The 26,556-nt window shown below is 38.7% G+C and overlaps 1 protein-coding gene across 5 annotated transcripts in view; it reads left to right on the top strand.

Moving 5' to 3' along the window:
- DST (dystonin) overlaps positions 1–26,556 on the top strand; it is a 496,498-nt gene that overhangs the window by 359,915 nt on the left and 110,027 nt on the right. For 4 of the 5 annotated variants that reach the window (XM_047102585.1, XM_047102584.1, XM_047102586.1 and 1 more), the window contains 15 exons: positions 73–222; positions 409–624; positions 812–961; positions 2,282–2,515; positions 3,743–3,895; positions 5,571–5,804; positions 6,245–6,511; positions 9,818–10,366; positions 11,429–11,605; positions 18,277–18,400; positions 21,744–21,952; positions 22,577–22,894; positions 23,419–23,585; positions 25,194–25,350; positions 26,262–26,388. In XM_047102585.1, the coding sequence (XP_046958541.1) occupies positions 73–222; positions 409–624; positions 812–961; positions 2,282–2,515; positions 3,743–3,895; positions 5,571–5,804; positions 6,245–6,511; positions 9,818–10,366; positions 11,429–11,605; positions 18,277–18,400; positions 21,744–21,952; positions 22,577–22,894; positions 23,419–23,585; positions 25,194–25,350; positions 26,262–26,388 (3,232 nt within the window). The remainder of the gene's footprint in view (positions 1–72; positions 223–408; positions 625–811; positions 962–2,281; positions 2,516–3,742; positions 3,896–5,570; positions 5,805–6,244; positions 6,512–9,817; positions 10,367–11,428; positions 11,606–18,276; positions 18,401–21,743; positions 21,953–22,576; positions 22,895–23,418; positions 23,586–25,193; positions 25,351–26,261; positions 26,389–26,556) is intronic. The other variant, XM_047102591.1, reaches the window with a different exon arrangement.

Below are 26,556 nucleotides of genomic sequence, written 5' to 3' on the forward strand. Positions count from 1 at the left end.
TCCCATTTATTTTATTTGCTTTGAAAAACGATGTAAAGGCTATTGATTTAACATGTCCAAATTTGTGTTTAGTTTTCCAGTGAGTTACAGCAGTGTTTACAGCACACATCAAAAATGCACGAGTATTTGGCTTTACTTCAAGATATGAAGCCCCCCTTAGACAACCAGGAGTCTCTGGATAATAACCTGGAAACATTGAGGAACCAACTTAAACAGTTAGAGGTGAGAACTGTCTGCTGCCTATTATGAATGGTAGTCAGCTGGTGTTAATTTGGAAAAAATAAGCATTGTGCTTATTTTATTTATTATATTCTAAATATGTAATATGCTACATATGCTATTACGTATAAAATAATAGTTATATTTGTGTTTCTCACTGAATAGTTCTGGGATATATATTTTTTGCAGACATTTGAATTGGGATTGGCTCCAATTGCTGTTATTTTAAGAAAAGACATGAAGTTGGCAGAAGAGTTTTTAAACTCCCTTCCCAGTGACTTCCCCAGAGAACAGCTTGAGGAATTGAGTCTAGGCCACCAAAGTTTGCAGACTGCTTTCTCTTCCCTCAGCAGTGTGTCTTCAGAAAGGATGAAACGCGTCACGCTCGCAATTGACTCTGAAATGGTAGGCATTGAAACTGTTCACGCTGAGTCAGAATTTGAGTCTTGAAGAGAATTTTGATTGTTTGAAAATTTAGTCATAAGATGAAGTCTTTTATTTTCATACTATTAGCCCTTGAAACAGAACCATTTTTTGTAGGAATTCAAAATTTGGGGATTGACAGAAATGAACACGCAATTTTATTTTCTAGTCTAAACTAGCAGTTTCCCATGAAGAGTTTCTGCAGAAACTTGAGTTGTTCTCACATTGGATATCAGAGAAGAACAAATCTGTGAAGGATATTGAGATTGTGAATGTTCAAGATACTGAACATGTGAAGAAAAGTTTGCAACTTCTCAAGGCAAGTATCAAAATAAATGAGATGAAGTGCATTGAAAAACCTCCATATTAAAAAATTTCTTTTAATGTTTGTTTTTGAGAGAGAGAGACACAGAGTGTGAGTGGGGGAGGGGCACAGAGAGAGGCCCAGGCTCCAGGCTCTGAGCTGTCAGCACAGAGCCCCACATGAGCTCACAAACTGTGACATCATGACCTGATCTGAGGTCAGATGTTCAACCAACTGAGCCACCCAGGCACCCCCCTTTTTAAAAAAATTTTTTTTTTCTAAAAACTTCTGGGTTTAAGATAATAAATGTGTAGGGGCACCTGGGTGGCTCAGTCAGTTGAGCATCCAACTCTGCATTTTGACTCAGGTCATGATCTTACAGTTTGTGAGTTCGAGCCCTGTGTCGGCCTCTGCACTGACAGTGTGGAGCCTGCTTAGGATTCTCTCTCTCCCTCTCTCTGCTCCTCCTCCCCCCACCCCTCAAAATAAGTAAACATTAAAAAACTTAAAAAATAAATAAAATAACAAATGTGTAGAACAAAACATGACTGCTAAATCTAAAATGATTATTTCCTTTCTTTGTCTCTAGAAGATGTTTGTGTCACACACGTTTATGGTTATAGACACAACTGTAAAATAATCACAACTTTGTGGATGTCTTTCTGATGCTGTTCCAACTGCCTTACCACTCTCTTCCCACCACTTACATCTTGAAATTTGTATTTATTTATTATTCACATAAATACATAATAGTTAAATTATTCTTATAAATACATCATAGTTAAGTAGTATTTATGTACTGGTCACTTTTGTCATGGCTTTTTTTTCTCCCCAAGTTCTTAATTTGAATGGCATCCCTCATGAATGATGCTTAGGCTCCTGGCCGGTGAGTCAGAAACTGAAATTCTAACTCATTGAATTTATGTTTCAAATTCTCCATTGGCTTTTTTATGAGCAACCATAAATAAATGGATATTGTAAATATTAGCAAGTAATAGTTTAATGTTGATTTCCCCCTTTAACGTGCCATGTATATGTAAGTTGGGTCTTTGTTTTTTGTTGAGTTACATTTTAAATGTAATGTGTCAGGCAAGATTAAAATGTTCTTACAGGTGTTGTCTTTCCATATAATATTAATTACCATAGTAATGAAGTAATTTTTATCATTGCTGTCTGTTACTAGGTGATGAATAGATTTTTGACTAAACAAATCATGAAAAATGTCAATAAAACCTTCAGTCCATGATATAAGAAACATATTTTAAAAATATTATTGATGTAAACTTTATATTATGGCTTAGCTCCCTTTTGTACCTTGTACTGTTTTGTTCACAGAATGTGTTAAAAGACCTTGGACCTACCAAAGTGCAGCTGGAGACCACGGCTTTTGATGTACAGTTCTTCATTTCGGAATATGCACAAGACCTGTCTCCCAACCAAAGCAAACAACTGCTGAGGCTGTTAAATACAACTCAGAAGTGTTTTCTTGATGTACAGGAATCAGTAACTACCCAGGTGGAACGTTTAGAGACTCAGTTACAGCTAGAACAAGATCTTGATGATCAGAAGGTTTGCCTTTCTTTGTCGAGTTGGCATTCTTTGTTTTTAGTTCTTCCGTGCGAAACCTGTAATGAGGATACCTAAGGATAATGGTGTAATATGCAAAGGCAATATGGAAAGGCAGTTAATGGAGAGGGTTAATGTAGAGATCCTGGAGGATACAACAATATTGTTTTCCATAATAATGCTGTAGTTAATTTTGATTTTTTGTGACTCCTTGAAACTACTGTTTTCAAGTGGGAGTCTTGATTTTTTTTTTTTCCGTGTAGTAGGAAATATGAAAGTACTCAGAAATTTCGATAAATTGATGAACATATGGATAAAGAAGGTTACGGTGTCTTCTTCCTCTGGGAGTCAGTATGCCACGGCAGTGCAAAGTATGGGCTGTGGAGCCAGACTGCTTAGTGCGTCCCAGCTGCACCCAGACGGGTGTGGTCTAGGGCAAGCCGCTCAACCACCATTTTCTCAGTGGTAAACTGGAAATAATCACTGTGCTTACCTGGGTAGGATTGTGAGCATCGATAAAAAAATGAATATAAAATACTTAGTGCTTGCCTGGTATGTGTTAGGCTCCTAGGAAACATGATCAGTGGCTATCAGATGAATAACTAGTGTATGAGTAATAGGAAAGTGAAAAATGCAAGTATTAGTATTGACTTACTAAATTCATCTCTTAGTTTAGTGAATTATATTAGAATACTACATCTAATAACAATAATGAGCAAATGGGTGGGAATGGAATTAGGCATAGTGGTTAAGTAAAAATATTGCATGCACATGCTTTTATTATTTCTTGAAGCGCCTAGGTTTTGTCTCTAGCATGATAACCTATATACACGTATTAAGTATGTTCACAGACAAATCACAACTAACTTCTGTTTTGATATCCTTTTGCAGAATTAATTGTGTGTATCGCAGGTTTCAAGAGCTTAAGAAAATGGAATGTTTCTTCCTGTCGGTCAGAGGTTCCATCTCTTACACATATGCATGGCCAGTATTCTGCTGAGCAGTTTCATCCACACATCTCCTCCTTTGTATATGGGACATGCTTTCACTTTCTGTGTCACCTTGCTCAATTCGTTACCCCACTGCTATCATGTTTACAGCATACTCAGTAAATCTTGCAAGATATGTTCTGATTTTTCTATTAGAACTTGCAAAGTGTGTTCTAATTAGGAGTAATCACAATAGTTCATGTGCACACATTTAAGATGCTTTGATTTTGCCCCGCTTTAGATCGTGGCAGAGCGTCAGCAGGAGTACAAAGAGAAACTCCAAGGGATATGTGATCTCCTCACCCAAACTGAAAACCGCCTGATCGGTCACCAAGAAGCCTTTGTGATTGGAGATGGAACGGTCGAGTTGAAGGAGTACCAGTCCAAGCAGGAGGTAAAATTTGGTTTTGCATCAGCAGGTCTATGTTGCTGTTAAGTTTGATTGCTATTATTACCAAATCGTTTTAGCTTTTCTGAGCCAAGACATACTTAGATGGCTCCAGGCTTGAGCTTTAAACTTTATACTAAGAGTTACATTTCCATTTCAAGAAAGCCAGGTAATTTTCTTGACTGGTTTTAGTGAGATACTCAGGGAAGGAGATACAAAAGGAGGTTGCTAATGGAAATACCTTGTGTGAGGAGTTAAAACTTGGATCTATTTAAGCCCAGCTCATTCACTTGCACGTCAGGTGAAATAGCCATTTATTTGGGCTCGTTCTCTTTCTTAACGCCTTCTTATTCCTTTCCTCTTTCTCTACAATTTGTTCCTTTTCAGTGAACAAATAGTGATGGCAGGTAAAGATATAATTTATATTGCTATCAGGAGAAAGAACACTCTCATTGTAACTAGTTAGCTCTTGGTTCAAATCCCAGACTCTTCCACACTGTTAGCTTTATAACCAAATCTGTTTGAGCCTCAGTTTCTTCATCGGTCACACTTCATTGATTTTAAGAGTTAAGTAAATACTGTGTGTTAATTAAGTGACTAGCACAGTTAATGTCACATAGTATTGGCTTAATAACTAGTATCTCTTTCAGTTCAAATGCTTCTGTTTTTGCAAGTTTTATTTATTTATTTTGAAAGAGAGAGAGAGCATGAGCAGGGGAGGGGCACAGAGAGGGAGAGAGAATCCCAAGCAGGCTCCATTCTGTCAGTGTGGAGCCTGATATAGGGCTTGAACTCCCAACCCATGAGATCATGATCAAATACTTCTTAGAATAATTTGATGAGGCTGAAATTAAAAATATGAAAAAATAATATGAAAGTTCAAACGGTGTAATATGAAGAACGAAAATGCAAAGTAAAGGAGGAAGAGAAGAATAAAAATTCCATAAAGAAATCTAGATTGAGAGGAGCTGTAACAGCTGGGGCAAAGAAGCAAACATTGCATTTTAGAGAGCTTTGGGGTTTAGAACTTAATGTTAGTTCACTGGGAGAACTACTTTGTTTTTATCCTGAGTAGAGATATATATTAAAATAAATGTAGGGGCACCTGGGTGGCTCAGTCGTCTGACTCTTGATTTTGGCTCAGGTCATGCTCTCACGGTTCGTGAATTTGAGCCCCACGTTGGGCTCAGTGCTGACAGTGTGGAGCCTGCTTGGGATTCTCTCTCTGCCTCTCTCTCTGCTCCTCCCTGGCTCAGGCATGCACGTGTGCGGGCACTCCCTCTCTTACTCACTGAAAAATAAATAAACTTAAAAAAATGTTTAGAAATTGAATAAATAATATTACCATGTATTTAAAAGCTCTTATAAATGTGCTCACATGATGTAAGAATACCTGGTGTGTGCCAATTTGTATAGATTATATTATTAAATTCATTATTTTCAGTGTTTTATAAACCATATCCCTTTGTGAAATATGAAAATCTGACACCTTTCTTTAATGCTGTTTGAGATTTTGAATTATGTTAAATATTGTGATTTAAGTAACCAGCTCAAATCGACTATCTTTTGTCAAACTCTGTATGCTAGATTCTCCTTGCTCACACCCTCTTTTGGAATTACAACTCTGGAAGAATTAAATAGGTAATCATTTAATAAGATTTTTTTTGTTTTGTGTTATAAGGAATTACAGAAAGATATGCAAGGAAGTGCACAGGCTTTGGCAGAAATAGTGAAAAATACAGAGAACTTCTTGAAAGAGAATGGTGAAAAGCTGTCACAAGAAGATAAGGCTTTGATTGAGCAGAAACTTAATGAAGCCAAGTTAAAGTGTGAACAGCTTAATCTAAAGGCAGAACAGTCAAAAAAGGAGCTGGATAAAGTTGTGACAACAGCAATCAAAGAAGAAACTGAAAAGGTCTTTATTCAAATATATGGTACACTGTTGCTTTGTTGAAAACGATTAGTGTAACAGCCACTTGAATTTTTAAGTGTTCCCAGGCAGCAGTAAGCAATGCTGAGCACCAGAGACTAGAATTCTGGGCTTCCAGTTATGTAAGTGACCAAATACTACAGAAGCTTAAAGAATTGGCTTTGTTTAACTTTAAAAAAAAAAAATTAAGTGGGATTCTAAGACTTTCTACTTGGGAAATACATGAGGACTTATCAATTGTAGTTAAAATTTTTAAGGACAGTGGAAACTTCCAAGTAATTGCCTGTTGCTCTAAGGTTTAATTTCACTGCATTCAGTTTTCAGTGTGTGTCAGCTTTTAGTATCCCCACTCTAAAGTTAAATGATCTTAAAACTAGTGCCTCAGCCTGCATTCAGAATACCTACTGTGAACTTTCTCTGCCCAGGTTGCAGCTGTGAAGCAGCTGGAAGAGAGCAAAACCAAAATAGAAAACCTTTTGGACTGGCTGTCAAATGTGGACAAAGATTCAGAAAGGGCAGGGATGAGACAGAGACAGGTAATTGAACAGAACGGGACTCATTTTCAAGAAGGTGACGGCAAGTCAGCGATTGGAGAAGAGGATGAAGTTAATGGTAACTTGTTGGAAACTGATGTTGATGGACAAGTTGGAACCACTGAGGAGAATCTGAACCAGCAATACCAGAAAGTTAAGGTTGGTTATTTTACACATAGAGATATTGTCAAATTCTGTTTTTCAGGTCGGTTAAAGAGAGGAGCACTTGAGTTATCTTTCACAGCCTTAATGACCAGGGCATCTGGGTGGTTCAGTCAGTTAAGCGTCTGACTTTTTTTTTTGTTGTTTGTTTTAATGTTTGTTTATTTTTGACAGAGACAGAGCATGAGTGGGGGAGGGGCTGAAGAGAGAGGGAGACACAGAATCTGAAGCAGGCTCCAGGCTCCCAGCTGTCAGCACAGAGCCCGACGCAGGGCTTGAATCCACGAAGCACGACATCATGACCTGAGCCGAAGCTGGATGCTCAACCCACTGAGCCAAGGCACCCCAAGCGTCCGACTCTTGATTTCAGCTCAGGGCATGATCTCAGTTAGTGAGATCAAGCCCCACATCGGGCTCTGCACTGACAGCGTGGAGCCTGCTTAGGATTCTCTCTCCCTTTCTTTCTGCCCCTCCCACTACCCTGCTCTCATGTTCATTCTCTCTTTCAAAATAAATTGTCTCTCAAAAACCATTAAATGTCTCTCAAAAACATTAAAAAACCTTAATGACCATTAAGAGTAAAGTCCCATTTTCTAGGTTCATCATGTCAAATGTAAGTTACTGTGAGAATTCTAAGTAACTCAAAAACAATGAGAAATCATTAGCTATGGCATTCTTCTAAGTGAAGCGACTTCTAAGGAATTGATAGAAGTAATAATAAGCTGATACTTATAGAGAAGTTATGGTGGGCCAAGTACTCTTCTTAGCTCTTTCCATCTCAACACATTTAGTTCACCCAGCTCCCTCTGAGGCTACATACTACTCATGATTCACAGGTAGGGAGACTGTAACTTTATAGAAGAAGTCACTTGCCCAAGTTTATATATCTAGTGAGGGCTGGAGTTTGGATTTAAAACTAGGCCATGAGCTCAGTTGCTGTGCTAAGTTCTACTCCATATTTGCAGACCAGCTCGCTGTGCACTCTTGAGCTCTCTAACGTTCTCCCTGAGCCTTGGCTCATCTCTATAGTCAAGGGCATTGCTGAGAAGAGGAATGAAAAGCCTTTTAAAAATTTGTGGTGTGAGTGCGAATTGAAGTGAACAGTAATGCTACCACAGGACCAAAGGCAACTTTGGAAAAACCTTTTTCACAGCGTCACACAATTGATCATTTTATTTCTGCATTTGGGTTTTGTAGTCAGATGACTGGACTTTGAGGCACTTTTGCAGTTTTGTGTGTTTTCCTCCATGTCCTTGTCTTTGTAGTCTTTGGAATAGAATGCTGTCCGGGAGGTTTTTATATTACAGGAAATCTAAGTTAAACCAGAAGAAAAGTGGAAGTATTTATTATATTTATGGTTTCTGGGGGCTCTTACAGAACCTTGCTATAATTATTTCTTAAAATGAAAAACTTAATGAATTCCTTTAGGAATGCCTTATGAGTCCATTACATAACAGTCAGGAAAGGTTAGTAACTTGACACAAGGAGTGAAAAATACGGGTGGGTGGATTGAGACATAAAGATGTTTCACTGCATGAGGTTTGCCTTCTGATCTTTTTGCTTCTAAGAATACGGACTCTGAAAGTGCTGTAGGAATTCCTGATGTCCTGGCAGAGTGGAGAGATAGCCCCAGTGCCCGTTTCTAGCTCTTTCTAGTTGTGCCACATGTCCTCAGCCATGGCATTTCTTCCTTCAGCCCGAGTTGCCTCACCTTAAAAGGAAGGGGATGGATCAGAAATTTCTAAGGTGTTCTGCATGTCTAACTTACTATGTTCAGAAGACCCACTGGAGAATAGTATGTGGTTCCATTTCAAATGCCAAAGACACAGTCTGTGGGAGAAATGTTCTTTAGACGCAAATATTTATCTTGTGCCCACAGTGTGGCAGGCGTTGTTACGGATAGTGAGAATACAAGTAGTTCGCTGCTGACTAGTGGGGGATCAGACTTGAAAGTGAACAGTTGCCCTACAGCGGTGCTTCTCGGTCCTGTCTACTTCACAGCATATAGTTATTCTTATTTAGCCCTTGTTGCCAACACTGCTCTAGGTGCTTGGGATTCCCCAGTGAGCAAATGAAATTCCTTTTCATGGTGTTTGCATACTGGGAGAGTGAGGATGATAGGTCAGACAACAAACCTAAATGTTATGCGATATGGGATGTTAGAAAGTGGTGAGGTTTTGCTGAGTTGGGTACAGGTGGGTGAGCGTGGGGTTGGGAGCCACTCTTCAGCATTAAATAGGATCATCTGAGTAGGCTGCATGAGAGGATGAGATCTGTGTGAAGACATAGAGAGGACATGTCAGAGGGAAGGGGGTTGCGAGGCAGATACCTGCGGGAAGAACCATTTGGTGAGAACAGCCAGAGGAAAAGGTCCTAACATGCCTAACAAGGTGAGGGAAGAGGTAGTATTTGAGAGACTGGCATGCCTCAAGTAGGGTGGGAGACAGCCAAGCAGTAAAAGAGCTCGGCGTTAATGTTACCAGGCCCTTTGACTCCCTGTAAACCATTATGAGAAATGTGGAAAATGACCCAAAAGGATTCTTCTCCTTTTTGCCACATTTATATGGCATATTGCGGGGAATGGAAGGAGCTGCTATGGCTGGAGAGAAAGGGACTCCAGTGTATTTTAACCCCTGGCACATGCCAGGCTCGTCAGCAGGTATTCTACACGTGTGACCTCATGTACTCCTTTCAGCAAACCCATGACGTGCAGGGGTAATTGTCTCCATTCTCCCCATGCAGGAAGCTGAGGGCCAGAGAAGCAAAGTAGCTCCAGCATTCTCTTTGATCTCATTGGGCTCCTCTGAATGTGTATTGTTCTCGCTTAATTGTTGTCATGGGATTTTTATAGCTTTAAAAGGAACAAATTCTCTTTTTCCTATGTATGTGTCTTTTCAGGATCATTTCTCAATTAAAATATTGTATTTATCTGCTCAATAATTAGCTGAAGACATGAGCAGTCTCTTTAAGGTGATTGTGAGGAAGCAGTGAGTAAATTGAGATTATACTGTAGATGTTTGTTTTAGACGTGGAAGAGAAATTCATTACATTTTTTCCAAACTTCTCAAAAACAGTACTTGTCCTATGTGATCATCTAAGTACTTTCTAGAGAAGATTGGGAAACCTCCTCAGAAGTAAGGTTAGGGTGGTCAGAGCATGCTCTTCTGAAATGCACCAGTACACGGGACACACTGTGCACCTTGACAAGGTTGATGAGAAGCAAGTCTGTCAGTCCTGGGCTCCTGACACCTCAGTGTCACCCCATCGCCGCTCTGACCTTACGGCTCATTTGTTTTCACGCAGGCCCAACATGAGAAGATCGTCTCTCAGCACCAAGCAGTCCTCATGGCCACTCAGTCTGCACAAGCCTTGCTTGAGAAACAGGGTCACTATCTCTCTCCTGAGGAAAAAGAGAAACTGCAGAAGAACATGAAGGAACTGAAAACACATTATGAGACCGCCCTGGCCGAGTCGGAGAAGAAAATGAAATTAACGCATTCTCTGCAGGAAGAATTAGAAAAGTTCGATGCAGATTATAGCGAGTTTGAACACTGGCTGCAGCAGTCAGAACAAGAACTGGAAAACCTGGAAGCAGGTGCTGACGACCTCAGTGGTTTAATGACCAAACTGAAACGGCAGAAGAGTTTCTCAGAAGACGTCATTTCTCACAAAGGGGACTTGAGGTACATCACAATTTCTGGAAACAGAGTGTTAGAAGCGGCCAAATCTTGCAGCAGGAGAAGCGGCAGTAGCAAGGCTGACCAGGACAATATTGATACTTCTGCAACCCACAGAGAAGTCCAGAGCAAATTGGATCATGCTACCGATCGCTTCAGGTCTCTCTACTCGAAGGTAATTTCATTTTTAAGGGAAGATCAGACTATGACTAGAGTTTTCACCCTGTCCCTCTTAACTTTTGTTTTGGAATTAGAGGCGAGAAATCTAAGAACTGAAGCAGAGGAAATAAGGTGGTTTCATCCTCATTCCGTCTTTCTTATGCATGTGCTTTACTTCTGCAAACCTGTTTAAAGGTTAGGAGCCTAAAGTTATACCTAGTTAGTGTTTTGAGATGCATTTTCCAGGCAGCCTGAACTCTAGAATGCCAGCATCTGATTTGACCACCAGGTGGCGTATATGTTTTGGTTCCGAGCCCAAAGCGTGGCTTGCTAATTTGCTTGCTAATTTGCGTCCTCTCAGGCTTGGGATGTGACGTTTCATCTCGGATAATTCCCTTCACATATATGACTCTTGTTTGTTTTGCAGATAACTTTGATCAGTGCACTATTTTAATACTTAATGGCTAACAGACTGTTTCAGCTTCTTGTGGACAAGCAGAAGAGTTCTGTTTAAAAACAAAACAATACGAAGAACATTTCCCTGTTTACAGTATAAGCTGAACACACTGGCCAAGTTGCACAGATGGTTTGAAGAGCATCATTGATTATTGGCCTTTGCTTCATTCTGATCTAGATTATTTGCCCTCCTTGTGCAACATCAGTCTTGTGTAACATATGAGTGATTTATTATAAGCACTTTGAAAACCTTTCCATCAAATACATGGCTGTACACATGGTGTATAAAACTCCTTGGGAATGTGCCCTGGTAGATTAGCCTCCTCTGGTGACTGATTCCTAAATCCTTTGTTCTGGGGTAAGACCCAGATCTTGTAAATATGTTTTTGAATTGGTATAAATCTAGAACTACCTCTTTGTTTTTATTGTTACTCTTTGAAGATGCTTCTGCATGTAAAAGAGAAAATCTTAGTCCTGTAGGTTTCACTAACTTTGGCTGAAGTCTGGTGTTTTCCAGGTTGCATTGCTCATAGGTCCTAAGGTTTTTAATACATGCGAAGATAGTGGGATTTTAATCCCTCATGCTTTTTTTCTTCTGATTTTTTTTTTTTTTTTTTTTTAGTGCAATGTCCTTGGGAATAATCTTAAAGACTTGGTGGATAAATATCAACACTATGAAGATGCCTCATGTGGACTTCTTTCTGGGCTCCAAGCCTGTGAGGTCACAGCAAGCAAACACTTATCTGAACCTATTGCTGTGGACCCTAAAAATCTGCAAAGGCAATTAGAAGAGACCAAGGTAAGAGAGAGAGCAAGAAAGAAAGAGAAAAGTGAGAGATCAACCCTTCTGTCGTCTTACTGAAAGCCATCCGTCTCCCCACACTCGTGTGATGGTTTCACGTAGGAAAGGGGAATAAAGTATGGGAAAAGTACTTGTCTTTCTAAAGGGAGGTGCAACTCTAATTCACCATCCAGTTCAGTTCTCTTTCTAATAAGATTGTTTTTTCCACTGTTGTTTAACTGTTGGATGTTGCTGTTATGGCTGACATCCCACTGCTCCCTCCTCCCTAAAGAAAAACCACTATTGCCCTGGCCACTTACTTATCTTTACACCTCTTTATTTTGTTCATTGCAAGTAAGTTCCTTGAAGGTAGGTGTGTTTTCCTCCGTTTTGCTCACTGCTACCTCCCCAGCACCTAGAAGAGTACATGGTCCAAAGTGGGTACTCAGTAAATACTTGTTCAAGAATGAACAGGTGAAAAGGAAGAATGGATGTCACTGTCCCATCTGGGGTCTGAGGGCCAGGATTGGTGTTCCTATTGAGTATCCCTGTAATTCTTAGAGACATAAACTTCAGTTATTACCTAGCACAGTTCTCAAAAAGTCTACCTGCTCTTCAAAAAATGCAGGCTTGGTGTCAGACTGAATAATTGAAGTCTCGGAATACCCACAATGGAAGAGTGGGTATTAATCTTCAATTTAATGCGTATATTATTTATTTTTCAAAAAAAATTAAGTTTATTTATTTATTTTGAGAAAGAGAAAGAGTGCACAAACAAGGGAGGGAGAGAGAGAGAATCCCAAACAGGCTTCTTGCTGTCAGCACAGAGCCCAAAATGGGACTTGAACTCACAAACTGGGAGATCATGACCTGGGCTGACATCAAGAGCTGGAGGCTCAACCGACTGAGCACTTGTGCAACCGAAAGCCTATTTTAAAATCTTAATGTAGTGAGATAACTTTTGAAGTGTTTTACTCCTGTTCCATGTGACTGATAATTTTGAATTTGAAAGTTTCATTTCATAAATCTGTTCTGTCTTTTCTTTTAGCAGGTGGGTAGCAGTCACTTATTGCTGCTGTAGCTAGAAAGTAAACACAGTATTGCCCGTCAAACAACTAACTACAGTTCAGAGTTTAGTTGCCTCTGTTAGTTACAGAATCAAAAAATCATTATTATTGTGCTATTACAAGGAAAACAGGTACTGTAACATTAGTTACTGCCTGAGACTGGCAGCTTCTGCCTGGAGGTCATACCAGAGTGAAATGTGGCAGGTTAAGGCCAAGGCAGAGAGATGGGGATGGGAAGCACGGGATGAAAGGAGGGAGGTGAGGTGCCCAGAGGAGAGGAGAGTGGAGGGCGCTGCTTCTGTCTTTACTCAGGGTCACATTAGGCACCTGGGAGAGGTCCAGTTCCAGGTCAGAATCCCTGCAGTGGTGCTGCCTCCCAGGGGTTGTTTCCTTCCTTTAGATGTGGATTATCAGTCCTGGACCTCTTTGCTTTTACCCTTTCTTTTTTTCTTTCCCACGAGCACTGGAACAAATCTGCCTTAATTAAGTTTTCAGGTCACACTTGATTACGTGTCAAAGGACAGTATGGCTCAGTGGGTTGAGCATCTGACTTCAACTTACGTCATGATCTCACAGTTCATGAGGTCAAGTCCCACATCGGGCTCTGTGCTGACAACTCAGAGCCTGGAGCCTGCTTCGGATTCTGTGTCTCCCTCTTTCTGCCCCTCCCCCACTCATGCGCTCTCAAAAAGAAATAAAACATAAAAAAAAGTTAGGTGCTTTTAGTATAGGAAAGTATATAAAATACAACACATTTCAAGTTAGGTCTCTATCAGGAAACTGATTACATACTATATGAAAGTAATTTTTTTATAACTGGAGCAAAAAGAGAAAGAAAAACCCCAAAGAATGCTATGGCTTTTAAGTTAAACAGATACATGGATTAATTCTAAAACAGGAAAACTTACTTGGTATGTGCTGTGGAAGAAGATTCTTTCAGTCACAAGGCAGCCAAAGAAATAGTAAAGAGGAGAGCAATGTCTCAAAAGAGGATAAATTCTAATTAAGCCACAGCATAATTTAAAAAATTAAATGTGCAATTGAAGTTGTTCTTGGCATACGTTCATATTTTCCTCACAGATGATCTCAGCATGTAGCAAGGATAAATTTTTATGAGGGTTGGGTAGTCTCCATTTCTTTCATTTTTATTAACATGTAAAATTATTTTTCTTTAACAGTAATATAAACACATAAGACTACCACATTTTGTTTTGTCTACATTTGCAATGCTAACATATTCTATTGGGCAGATAATGTGATTTGGGGGTACCCAAGTCGGTTCATGTGAAATAATTCTCCCAATAGCACATTGTCATTATCATTATTATTCAAATGACTGTTAGCTGAGTTGTCTGCACTCTGATACCACTGAGCTATAATGACCTCCTCAGGATCGGCTTCCAGGAAAATCCATGGACCAAACAAAATTTTTGTCCCATCTGAGGCACAGAAAGACAAGATTTGGGGACCAGCTGAGAGGCCTGGGTTTGGGAGCAGGTGTGGAGCTAGGTCATGCTGCCTGGCAGTATCTACCCTGTAGCCTTGCCTTGATCTCAGGCATAGTGTCAAGTCAGGAATCTTCTATGAGTTGGACAAGTGCCCTTTACAGATTTCACGCTTCTCTGGTCCAGGCAAGGGGCCCAAGGTCATAATCTTTCAGTATTTCCGGTCATAGATGCTCTTTCATGTTTTAATGTCATTGAGATCCATTAAAAACTACATATGGTACCCTTTTGACTATTTTAATTTGCAGTTTTATCCTAAAGTAGTATTGTAAACCACTGCTATCACCAAATTATAACCCAATACATGTTGGGAATTAAAAACTGTTGACTCTCTTAAACATAATTATGCAGAGAAAAGACATGGGATGTTTTGAAAAGGAGAGGGGAAGAAAAAAAAATGCTGCTCTTGTAATCCATTTCTAAGTTTTAGGATGTTTAGTAGGGCCATCTTTGGTATTGGATGTTTTTGTAGAACTTTGACATATATTTTTTTGGTAGACATTTATGTGCTAGGCCCACTGTAAGATTTTGTGAAGACACAGATGTTGAAACCCTGATTCTCCCCTTGGAGAACGCACATTCTAAAAAAATCTGGTTTTGGAGGTATCCATAACCTTATTCCATCTCTTAAATAAGCATGCAATGCAAGTAAGCTGTGTCTTACATTTCAGTCTGGTTCTAGGTAAAGTTCCTGTCTTGAGGAATTTTTTATACATTCTATAACTAAACATCTGGAAGAATTTCCTAGACAGACCCACTCTGACACAGATTCTTTGGCTTCTTGGGACAACGTTAGGATCTGGTATACAGATCACAAATCACATGTTGGCCACAGCTTAGTGGGCCTTTTGACATATATGTACTGCCCATATGTCATTTAAGTTTTCTTGAATATAAAAATTAGTGGAGGAAATAGTTGTGATTGGCTATAGGCATTTGCTGTAGTCTGAAATGAAGGCTGAAACAGAAGAGGATCTTTCTGGATCTTATACTTGATATTTTTATTTATTTTCATTTATTTACTTATTCTAGAAATGTTATATGCCAGACATTGTGTAGGCAGTGATAAAAGGAAGCTGAATGGAATGAATTCCTAGTTTTCAAGGAAGTTATAGTTTAAAAGAAGAGACAAACCCAGTAATATTCACAGGGCATTTATGGGAGAACCTGCAGGGAGTACTTAGAACTAGGGCTGAAGAGAAAGTTAGGAGGGTTACCAGCTGACTATGAAGGGCCAGGCTCAGGATAACAGGGAGGGGTAGGTTGCATGAGAAGGTTAGTATGTAGAGATGTTAAACATTGGGTCCCGCTTGAGCAAAATAGCTGTGTTTTTGTACATTTCTGGAACAGGAGGTGGAAGATGATATTGAAGATAGAATTAAGGAATAGATTTCATTGGACCTTTTAGAGTATACTCAAGTCTGTCTTTTTTATGAAGGCACTGGGAAGCTACTGAAAGATTTTAAAGAGAGGAGTGATCTAGTCAGTATATATTTTAGATAGAACACATTGGGGAGGCTATATCAGGGAAGAGACTGGAGACAGGGAGCACAGTTAGGATGCTTTTTTGAGTTGAATGAGATATTATCCTGCAGTGATCCAGAAATACAGAACAGAGGTCTGATTAAAGAAAAAACAGAAACACCGTTAAGCAGGTAAAATTGTCAGGGCCTGGTGGTGGATTTGCATGTGGAAAGGAGGGTTGAGGGAGGAGCCTCAGAGTTACTACTTGGATCACCTGATGCAACACCAGGAGAAGTGCAGGTGTAGGGGATGAGATGATGAGTTCAGATTTAGTGTTTTGAGTCTGTGGTGACTGTTTACACCCAGATGGAAATGATCAAGAGCCAGTTGGAAACCTGGGCCCACGGCCAGGGATGAGTTCATCTACAGTTGGACATAGGGGAATTTGAATTTGAAATCCGAATGTGAGACTGGAAGAGGACCTTGAGTAGCTTCAGTGAAATGAAAGCCAAGCATGGGGCCCATGTGGACAGTGGCCCATTTGGACACAGCTACGTCAGAGGGGTTAGGAATGCCGGGCCAAACTTCTGGAAGACTTATCTGTGGTTCTTGCCTCTACTTCTCTCTTTGTCCTAGCTGTTGAGCTGCATCTGCTTAGAGAAATGGGGGCTTCTCTTCAGATTCAAGGTTATAGTATCCTTTCTAAAGCAGATGACATCAATAACATTTTCCACTTTCTGTCTTCCTGTAACCTTTGGGGACAGAATTGTTCCAGGCAGATTTCCATCTCCTTGATGATAGGTTTTTTGTGTTTGTTTTTTCCCTTCTCATCACTTACATAGAACTCTCTGTGATTCCTTATGGCCTTCTTCTCCAGTGTTTTCCCACTTTCTTCTCTAGCAGTCTCACCATGGGTCTTGGCTTCCAGTGCTTTATGTCTAGTTCCAGCCTGTGTTCAGAGTCAACTCCCTTTCCAACTTCACTGTTTTTTTTTCGTTTTTTTTTAATTCTTTTTTTAATGTTTATTTATTTTGAGAGAGTGTGCAAGTGGGGAAGGGGCAGAGAGATAGGAAGAATCCCAAGCAGGCTCTGCATCATCAGTGCAGAGCCTGATGGAGGGCTTGATCCCACAAACTGCAAGATCATGACCTGAGAAATCAAGAGTCAGATGATTAACTGACTGAGCCACCCTGACACCCTTGGGTTTTTTTCCTATATGAGGGTCCTAAGAGTACTTTGAAGTCATAAATTCCCAGACTCTCCTTTGCTCCCACTTTCGCTTATGAATTCCATTAATTACGTAAGCTCAAAAACTCTGGATATTTCTCTTGTCTTTTCTCTTGTTCCTGCCCCCTCAAGCAGTGATGTCTGATAGAACATTCTGTGATGGTGGACATATTCTGTAATCTCTCCATTGTGGTAACCACTCCTCACCCTTGGTTACTTAGTGCTTGAAATGTGGCTGGTGCATCTGAGGAATTGAATTTTTAATTTTGTTTGATTTCAATTAATTTTAAATTTAAAAAGCCCCATGTAGTTAGTAGCTATCATATGACACAGCACAGTGTTAGATAACCAGTTATCAAGTGCTGTGGTCCCTCCCCTACTCCATCACCAATTCTACCTTCCCAGTCCAGAACGTGGCCTCTCAACTGCTTAAGTTGCCCCTAACTGATGTCTCTCCCTCATTTCTTACCCATTTAGTTTATCCCACACAGTGCTACAAATTTAGCCTTCTCTTAAGACAGCTCTGAGCATGTCAGTCCCTATTCAAAAGCCCTGAATAACTTTCCATTGCTGCAGGGTAAAATGTAAACTCCTTAGCAGACATTTGAAGCCTTCCCGGTCCTGGTACTGTTTATTCACCCATACACATTCTCTAACTGGTTGGGACCCTCCCCTTCTCCTAGGATGTTTCTGTCCCCATCTGTCCCTCTGCAGGGAGCTGTTACCCCTCTCCACTCCTGCATGCCTCAATCTATGTTTTCTTCAGGACTTACCTCAGTCTCACCACCATGGAGGTGGATGTCAGTTCCCTTCCCAGTTATTCCTCTTCTCAGTTTCCAGTAGCACTTAACACTTTCTGACTGTAAGATCCCTGTGGGTGAGCTTTGTGTCTGGTTTGTTTGTTTGTTTTTTGTTTTTTTTGGATCTTCACAAACATAGCAAGATATTTTGGATTTGTTAGATGTTAAGTAACTTTTGTTGAATAAACAGATATAAACATGATTTTGTCTTGAAATGGAAATCCCTAATTGTTTCCTTACTTGGAGTCAGAGTCCCAGAGGTTTTTTGTCAGGTTGATTTTTGTTGTTGTTTTCTGGTGGTTAGTGAGGGTATCCTCTGAAGTCTCAAAGTGGGGACTCAAGGGGATCTCAGGCTAGAGGTAGAGGGTTGCAAGATCGAGAATCAGGCCAAGTATCATGAACATATGCTCAAGGGTTAATTTCAAGACTGAATTTGTATCATCCTGACTGGTTGATATCTTTGCTAACACCACTTTATAACTGGCCTTACTCTAAGGACTCTAAGTTTGTAATGATGAAGAGATTATTCTGTCCAATTTAACTTTATCTTACTGTAAGCAATTTTTTTATACTGGAAATACACCATTTAGTCCTACTGAGTATAACTGAGGCATTCAATCCTCCAGGCTCTGCAAGGGCAGATATCAAATCAGCAGGTGGCTGTAGAGAAACTCAAAAAAACGGCCGAAGTCCTTTTAGATGCCAGAGGATCTTTACTTCCAGCCAAGAATGATATCCAGAAAACACTGGGTGAGTATTGATTTCCTTGTTCACTTTCTCCCGGGTAAATCCTAAATGAAGATATTCTGATATGGAGAACACGTTCACTAGTGTATATTGTGTTGTTTATGGCCTTTCACTGTGAAATGGTGCCTCTCAATCTGGGAAGAGGCATGGCTTTTCTCGGCACGTATATTGGGAGTGGGGGTTGTATTCTTTGAGAGGAGTATATTTAAAGTTTAGTTTTATTTTTAGAAAATGTAACAAAAACTCTATGTAATATTCACCACAGGAAGTAGAACTTCAGATTCTTTTGGCTGATGGCATTGGGCAGAGCTAGCCTCTAATCCTGTAGCCCAAAGAGACTCTCTGGAGGGGTCTGTCTTTGTTGAAAGCAGGAGCGTGGGGCTAAGAGATGTGCTTTAAACCAACATTTCCAGCTCTCCATTTTCTAGAAGCCTTTGAGGGGTCTCACAGGGTTCCAGTTGCCCCAGTTCTTTGGTGATACTAGAACTTGTATCCAGTTATGTTGGTGCTTTTGTGCCCTCTCAGAGTCAACATTTCTTTTTTTTTTTTTTTTTTTTTTTTTTTTTTTTTTTAAATTTTTTTTTTTCAACGTTTATTTATTTTTGGGACAGAGAGAGACAGAGCATGAACGGGGGAGGGGCAGAGAGAGAGGGAGACACAGAATCAGAAACAGGCTCCAGGCTCTGAGCCATCAGCCCAGAGCCTGACGCGGGGCTCGAACTCACGGACCGCGAGATCGTGACCTGGCTGAAGTCGGACGCTTAACCGACTGCGCCACCCAGGTGCCCCTCAACATTTCTTAAGAAAAGAGCTATTGCATGTTATTCTTCGTATCCACTCATAATGTTTAGTTTATAGTAAATGCACAGTGGGGGTATCGATAAATGCTTGCTGTCTTACTGTATGTTTTGCTTTGACTTTGCTGCTTTTCATATTATTTAATGTGTGGTTTCAGGTTATTATATATTTCTACATGTGAAATAGAAAACTTAATGTTTTGTAAGATAATTGGACCTGTGTTTTCACATCAAAGAAAGTGTGAATTAAAATCTGAGCAGAAATTTTAGATGAAGAGAAGGACGAAGCTTTGCTTTTCTAAAACTGCTCTGTAGAAGGAAAACTTTTTTTTACATTCTTAAAGATGTCTAAACTTCTTTGATCACGCACCTCTATCAAATAATTTTCAGCATACACCCTCATATATGCATGTGTATTTATAAGTTACGTACACGTTACTGTCTTATCGCATTATGTGTATTATAATTATAAAATACAAAAACATAACATTTTAAAGTATAAGGTAAAAAATATGAATGGAAGGTCTAACATTTTGTTCCTGTATGCCAGTGTACCATTTTGACATCCCACATTTGCAACCAACTGCTTTAAAGACTTGGGCACAGAGATTTGGAGAAGAAAGAAAGACTATGTTATATGTGTTGCTGTTATTTGCAGAGGCATTTTGACATTTTTCCCACTGTTAATTGTACATAGTCTCATTTTTATTAGCTTAAAACTCCACATATTACACATTATTTTAAGACTTAAAACTTTTATGTGGTATTAGTTTCTAGGAATATGTGAAAATATATTTAAGATAGAGAGGAATTTCTCTAAGATCTATGTGACCTCTAAGAAAACCAATCACTTAAAAAATTAATATTCTTACAGTAGATTTCATTTTGTCACTTTTTATAAAACAATATTCACTTAGTAAAAGCAAGAATTGACTTCAGTGACAGTATTTGATCACTAAGAAATACGAAAATAGTAACATTCAAGATGTGTTAATTTTATTAAAATAGCTGACTTTGTGTGGGACGTCCCTTAGCAAGGCTAAACAGATTGCCTACGTTACCCTGCTGATGCACAGAATTGCCCATTTGAGAAGCAGTTCACCTGGTAATCAATCACTACCTGCAATTCAGAGTATCTTCTCTTGTGACTTTCAAAGCAGGGCTTATATTTGAACTTGCTGCTTGTTTTGTCTGCTGATAGAATCTTGGTGCATATTCAGTGCACTTCCCTATGCCCCCCACCCCACTCCGCCTCCACATTCTCAGGGCTTCATTATGTTCTGTGGCAGAAGCATGATTGTCTCTTTAAATTAAATTTAACCTCTCAATTTAGTGAAAATTTGTCAAACTGTTTTCTCATTATATATTAAAACAATCAAAGGGAAATACTGCTTACATAGATTATGTTCCATGGACCAAACACAACGTGTAAAATATTTCACTTTTAGAGAGGGGTTTCAGGTCAAAGTTTTCTGCTAACTGCACATACAATGTATCCAACTAAAGCATTCAGAAGTAATTAAAATATGTTTCAAATTATTGTACAGTGAGTGACAAATTGATGATTATTCCAGAGAGAGATTAATACATTTAAAATCATTGTTCTTTGAACTTTTTTTGGTCTGCAGTACAGAATGTAGGATGTTAAAATATAGAACTTTATATTTGAGTGAAAAATTGGCTAGAATGGGCTTTTTTTTTAGCATCTTAATTGAAAAGAAAGTTAATCTCATCTGAGATAGGTCAAGCTGTTAACATTTATTTTTCCCTTTTGTCTGCTATCAAACTTTTCAAATACATTCTATTTATATTTTAGAAGCATAACCTCAACCCTCTTTATTTTGAGTGAATTTTCATTATCTGTTTTCTGATTATATTTATTTATTTTCTCATGTTTGGATCTGTCAATTTCTGTGCATTTGAGTACTTTGCTTAGGATGTGAAGGATGACAGAAGGTTAATTATGTGTGTGTGTGTGTGTGTGTATGTATGTGAGAGAGAGAGAGAGAGAAAGAGAGAGAGAGGGAGGGAGAGAGACGGAGAATGTATATGTGTACATGGGAGAGATAACTTTTTATACGTGAGGGTTAATTCTTGATAAATCTTTTTATAGCTGTGTATTGTTTCTTGAGAATAGCTGTATCTGACTGTCACCTTTTCCCCCCCATATAGTTACCAAGTATGGCTAATTTGAAATGTCAGGTTGAGAACCAATATTTATTCCAAACATCAGCAGTTTAGACCACTTAACAGTCTCTGCGACAATTCAAATATTTATGCATCCAAAAATCTCTTTTCAAATGCAGATGGCATATATTTGAACTATTTTTTAAGAAATAATTCTTTTTTTTATATTCCACTGAGATACTTTCCTTCTTTTTTTAAGTTTTTAGATGGTCCTCTGATTATGTATTTTGAATTTATCATTTAAACTTTTTCCTTTTTCCAATTTTGGTATGGAAGTTTTGTGACTCACCTTAGTGTATTTTTGAAAAGGAATAGGTCAAAGAGAACTTCATGGTTAACATTTCCTGATCTCTTTGGACTAGATGACATTGTTGGGAGATATGATGATCTGTCCAAGTCTGTTAATGAACGAAATGAAAAACTCCAGATAACCTTGACCCGCTCACTGAGTGTGCAGGATGGCCTGGATGAAATGCTGGACTGGATGGGAAGTGTGGAAAGTTCTCTGAAAGAACAAGGTCAAGTGCCCTTAAACTCTGCTGCTCTTCAGGATGTGATCAGTAAAAACATTGTAAGTGACATTTAAAAAGAAAAAAAAAAAAAACACTTTTAGATGAAAAAAAAATGTTTAAAAAGTCCCAAGAAGGGGTAGATTTAAGATCAATTTAAGGATATAGAAAAAGGGGTTTCCTGAGTATAACTGGACAGTATTGCTTGCACCAAAACACATGTGTCAGAACAGTTTTTCTGTGAAGTATAGAGAGAGCTTTGTATACTTTTTCATGAGTGTAATTCATTTCAGAGGGCTTACACATACATGAGCCCTATCGTGTGTATCACAGCTTCAGCCAGCTGCACATGAGGTTAATCAGATCAATCTTGTTGTTGTCTAGCCTTTTAAAAATGAGGACCATGGATAATCCCGGGGCTCCATTAGATCCCAGGGGCTGCTGAGTAGCAGCCGCCTCCTGCCTTGCTCAGGCAACTTGCCAGCTGTTCTCCAGTCTCTCTTGAAGAGATTTGGGATTGTGTTCCTCCAGGGACAGATCAGACTTGTCAGTCAGTTGCAACGTTAACTTGCCTCAGTCACAGGTGGTTCAAGCTCATGTTGTTATGAATAGTGATGTTTTTAACACTCTGTGATACTATTTGTAAACATCATTGTGAAACATACGCATTATTTGGTTCATTTCAGATGTTGGAACAGGATATTGCAGGTCGTCAGAGCAGTATAAATGCCATGAATGAAAAAGTGAAGAAATTTATGGAGACCTCAGACCCATCCACTGCATCCTCACTGCAGGCCAAGATGAAAGACTTGTCTGCTCGGTTTTCAGAAGCTAGTCATAAACACAAAGAAAAACTGGCCAAGATGGAGGAGCTCAAAACCAAAGTAGAACTCTTTGAGAACCTCTCAGAAAAGCTCCAAACGTTTTTAGAAACAAAAACTCAGGCTCTTACTGACACAGATGTGCCAGGAAAAGACGTTAGTGAATTGTCTCAATATATGCAGGTGTGTCTTCCTTAATAATCACGAGGTTAATCAAGCATATTAACATTTAAGACCAGCTCATACATGTATTAGCAGAATTATAATTAACGATCATCATTAATGCTGATAGATTGCTGATGGATTAATTGCTGATAGATTGGTAAGGATCTGTGCTTCCCTCCTTTAAAAATCCCAAACCCCATCTTCTCCTTAACATGTTTTGCTCATTCATTAGAAATGAACACCATGTCTCACATACACAGTTTGCACATATTAAAGATCTTAAAAGTACCTTATATGCCAGAACCCACAAAGAGACAGAGTATGAAGAGTACGTTTTTAAATTAAATAAATTTACTATGTTCTCTTTCAAACAGCCTACTGCATGTTTATTTATATTTAGAGTACTGACTACAGGCGAGATCATTCTTCTGTGAAATTCTGAGGAGAGCCATTCTGGCTCCATACATACCTCTTGGTAGATAGAATGCCATCTGAAAATCTAGCAGTATCTTCTATTAATTAAATATCTAAATCCTTTGTAGGAATCAACTTCTGAATTCTTAGAACATAAGAAAGATCTTGAAGTTTTACACAGTCTTTTGAAGGAGATATCTAGCCATGGCTTGCCAGGTGATAAAGCTCTGGTTTTTGAAAAAACAAATAATTTGTCAAAGAAATTCAAGGAAATGGAGCATACCATCAAACAAAAGTAAGCACCCCTTAAGAAATTGGATTTTAGTCTACTTGACACTTAAAGAATGAATTATTTTTCTTTGCTTATGTCAATACCTGAAATAAAACTTGAGAATAAGCATAGGACTACTTTGTAAGTGCTTTTATATTGATAACATTTTTTTTTGCGATTAAAATTAAGTGCATTTTTGTTAAAATATTTAGGAAGGAAATTTGGTACTTTTTCCTAAAAGTAGAGAGTATTATGAAGAAAAATAGTGGTGGTGGTGTTTTACTGAAAATAATCTAAAGTCACTGTAGTCTCTGAAGTTTTTGGCGAATAGCACATTTTATTTGCAAAAGCAGAAATAACCTTGAAAGATAGCTCATGGCTCATTGCTTTTTGGGCTCAATTTAGAAGCTATGCGCAATTTTAAAATAATTCTTGATGGCCTTTTTTAAAACGTAAAATAGTTTACCTTTTAAAGAGTTGTAGAAAGAAATGATTCCGTAAATAAATAAGAAACGAGAAAATGAACTTAAGTTGAGCTAAAAAGCTGTGCTTTTTAGAAATAAACCTTGTGGCTAGACTTTTACATATTTCTGATCTCATGTTAGTTTGGAATATACATTTGGTTTTGCTAAAGAACCCACAAAGATGGAAAACACTTATCTTTTACCTATACTTAATTTCTTCAGGATCCTCTACCTAAAACTTTTGAGTGCTATTATCTATACTATTTCCAGAGCTACATTTTCCATCTTGTCACATAATATTTAATTCACATTGCACGGAAGTAATATTCTTTTTCCTAGGTCAACTCTAGGTTTTTTCTTCCTTCAGAATGGTCCAGTTTTAAGACCACGTAGTCATCAGTAATTAGTCCAGCTTCAGTGGACTCTTCTATGTTGCTATTCCACATACATGCACATGCGCACATGCCATCCATAGGTCATCATCCATGCACCAAATGGGACTGTCCTCACAGCTGTTCCTTGCTGGGCATGTGCCCTCCCTCCAAGGTGCTTAGTGTACAGAAAGATCCTAGAGTTCATTGGGGAGCGTTCTGACGATCTGTGGGGGAGGTGGTGGTTAACATTCTTGTAACCAGGTCTCACCTCATGTTTGGAGAGTTTGGAGAGAACTGTACTCTCGGAGGCACCTGGTTTATCCATCCACTAGAAGGACTGTAGTGTCGTATAGAAACCACTAGATGGCAGGATGTTTTCCTCATGTCAGTGATGTGTAAATGTTTCCCTGCCCGTTCTGTGCCTGCTGGCATTAAGCACCATATAAAGTGGACAGATCAAAGTTTGCTGAATCTAAATAATGTTAAAACTGTTTATATAGCCTTAGAGTTTATGTAGCATTATAGAGTGCCATTACCATATGGGTTACAGATTTCTTAACTGCTCCTATCTTTTTCTGTGGAGTGTGCCTGAGGAATAAAATAGTTATTTAGCTGATTTCACTTGGATCTATGACACCTTTCCTCTTCTTATCAAGGGTTAGAGAGTGCTTAGGGGAATATTTTTTTCTTAATAGTAAGCTTGATACAAGAATAATAATTTATTTATTAGTAATTATTTCTTTGGAGTATTTTCTGTCGGAGACTTAAATTCTTCAATAATTTTTGTTATCTAGAAAAGAAGCTGTATCTTCTTGTCAAGAACAGATGGATGCTTTCCAAGTCCTTGTTAAGTCATTGAAGTCATGGATAGAAGAAACAACAGAAAGAGTTCCTATTGTGCAGCCTTCTTTTGGTGCAGAGGATTTAGGAAAATCTTTGGAAGAAACTAAGGTGAATCATTATCTAATACTAATTCTTACTTGCCTGTGTGAGTCATGAGAGGTTAAAAGACTATTAGTGGTTTCCTTTTATCTAATATCATATTAAGTTAGATCCTCATTTATGTTTGGTATATTTTGGTGATACTTGGAAGTCATAACATAGCTGTGATCCTTTTGAGGAAGAACACAAACTTTGACTTAATTTGATTTTTGAAATATATTTATTAGTGGCTGCCTGTTCTAGTACCCAAGTTTACTTCCCCATCAAATCTCTACTTAGCTTCAGTTTTTATACCATTTCTCATAACGTTATGTAAAAGACCCTGCTCTTCAACTCAGCAATTAACTCTAGCTCAGATACATCACTGTAACCAGTATTTGAATCCCTAGTACAAATAGTGTACAAGTCTTGTCAACTGATTCAAATCATAAAACTTATGACCAGTTACAGCATTTATCCCAACTCCCAACTTTGTGGAGATGTATGTTTTTAAAAATTCATTGAAATTTTGATGATTAAAACTCACTATTAAATAGAATTCTAAATTCCCATTTTTAAAAAAATCATTTCTAGTACCTTTCTTCTTGTAATTTGGCTACTACTGTGAGTATAGTCTTCAGACTGGCAGTTGACAGTTACTTTAGAATCCATGGCAGCTAGAAATAGCCTGACTTCCACTGTGGCTAGGAGCAGAATGCAGGATGGACCATACCTCACTCCTCACCGCTAACAGTGTTAACAGTCACCTGGGCACAGTGTTAACAGTCACGTAGGGATGGTGCCTTTTTTTCTATCCATGCCCCCATGAATCAGGACCCACAGTCATCATTGCTTTAAGATATGTTAAAGAAATTGAATTATAATGTGTAACTTTGAAACTATTATGAAGACTGGAAAATAATGTGTTTTTATATCTCAAGAAATTACAAGAGAAGTGGAGTTCAAAAACACCAGAGATTCAGAAAGTAAACAACAGTGGGATCTCACTATGTAACCTAATCAGTGCTGTCACTACCCCTGCAAAGGCAATAGCAGCAGTCAAATCAGGTATGTGCTTTACTTACATCCGTGGAGAAACCCCTAAGAATTGGGTCTGACCCTGTTACTTTCATTTACCTTAGTTTTTAAATTGATGCATAAAGTAAACACAAAAGAAAAGTGACAAGAAAGATGGCATGTATATGCATGCACTAAAAGTATGCTCCCCATATGGAG

The sequence above is a fragment of the Lynx rufus genome, unplaced genomic scaffold (genome assembly GCF_022079265.1).
Source record: "Lynx rufus isolate CCGP_SWC_20201006 ecotype Redwood Valley unplaced genomic scaffold, mLynRuf1.p SCAF_6, whole genome shotgun sequence".
Classification (NCBI taxonomy): Eukaryota; Metazoa; Chordata; class Mammalia; order Carnivora; family Felidae; genus Lynx; species Lynx rufus.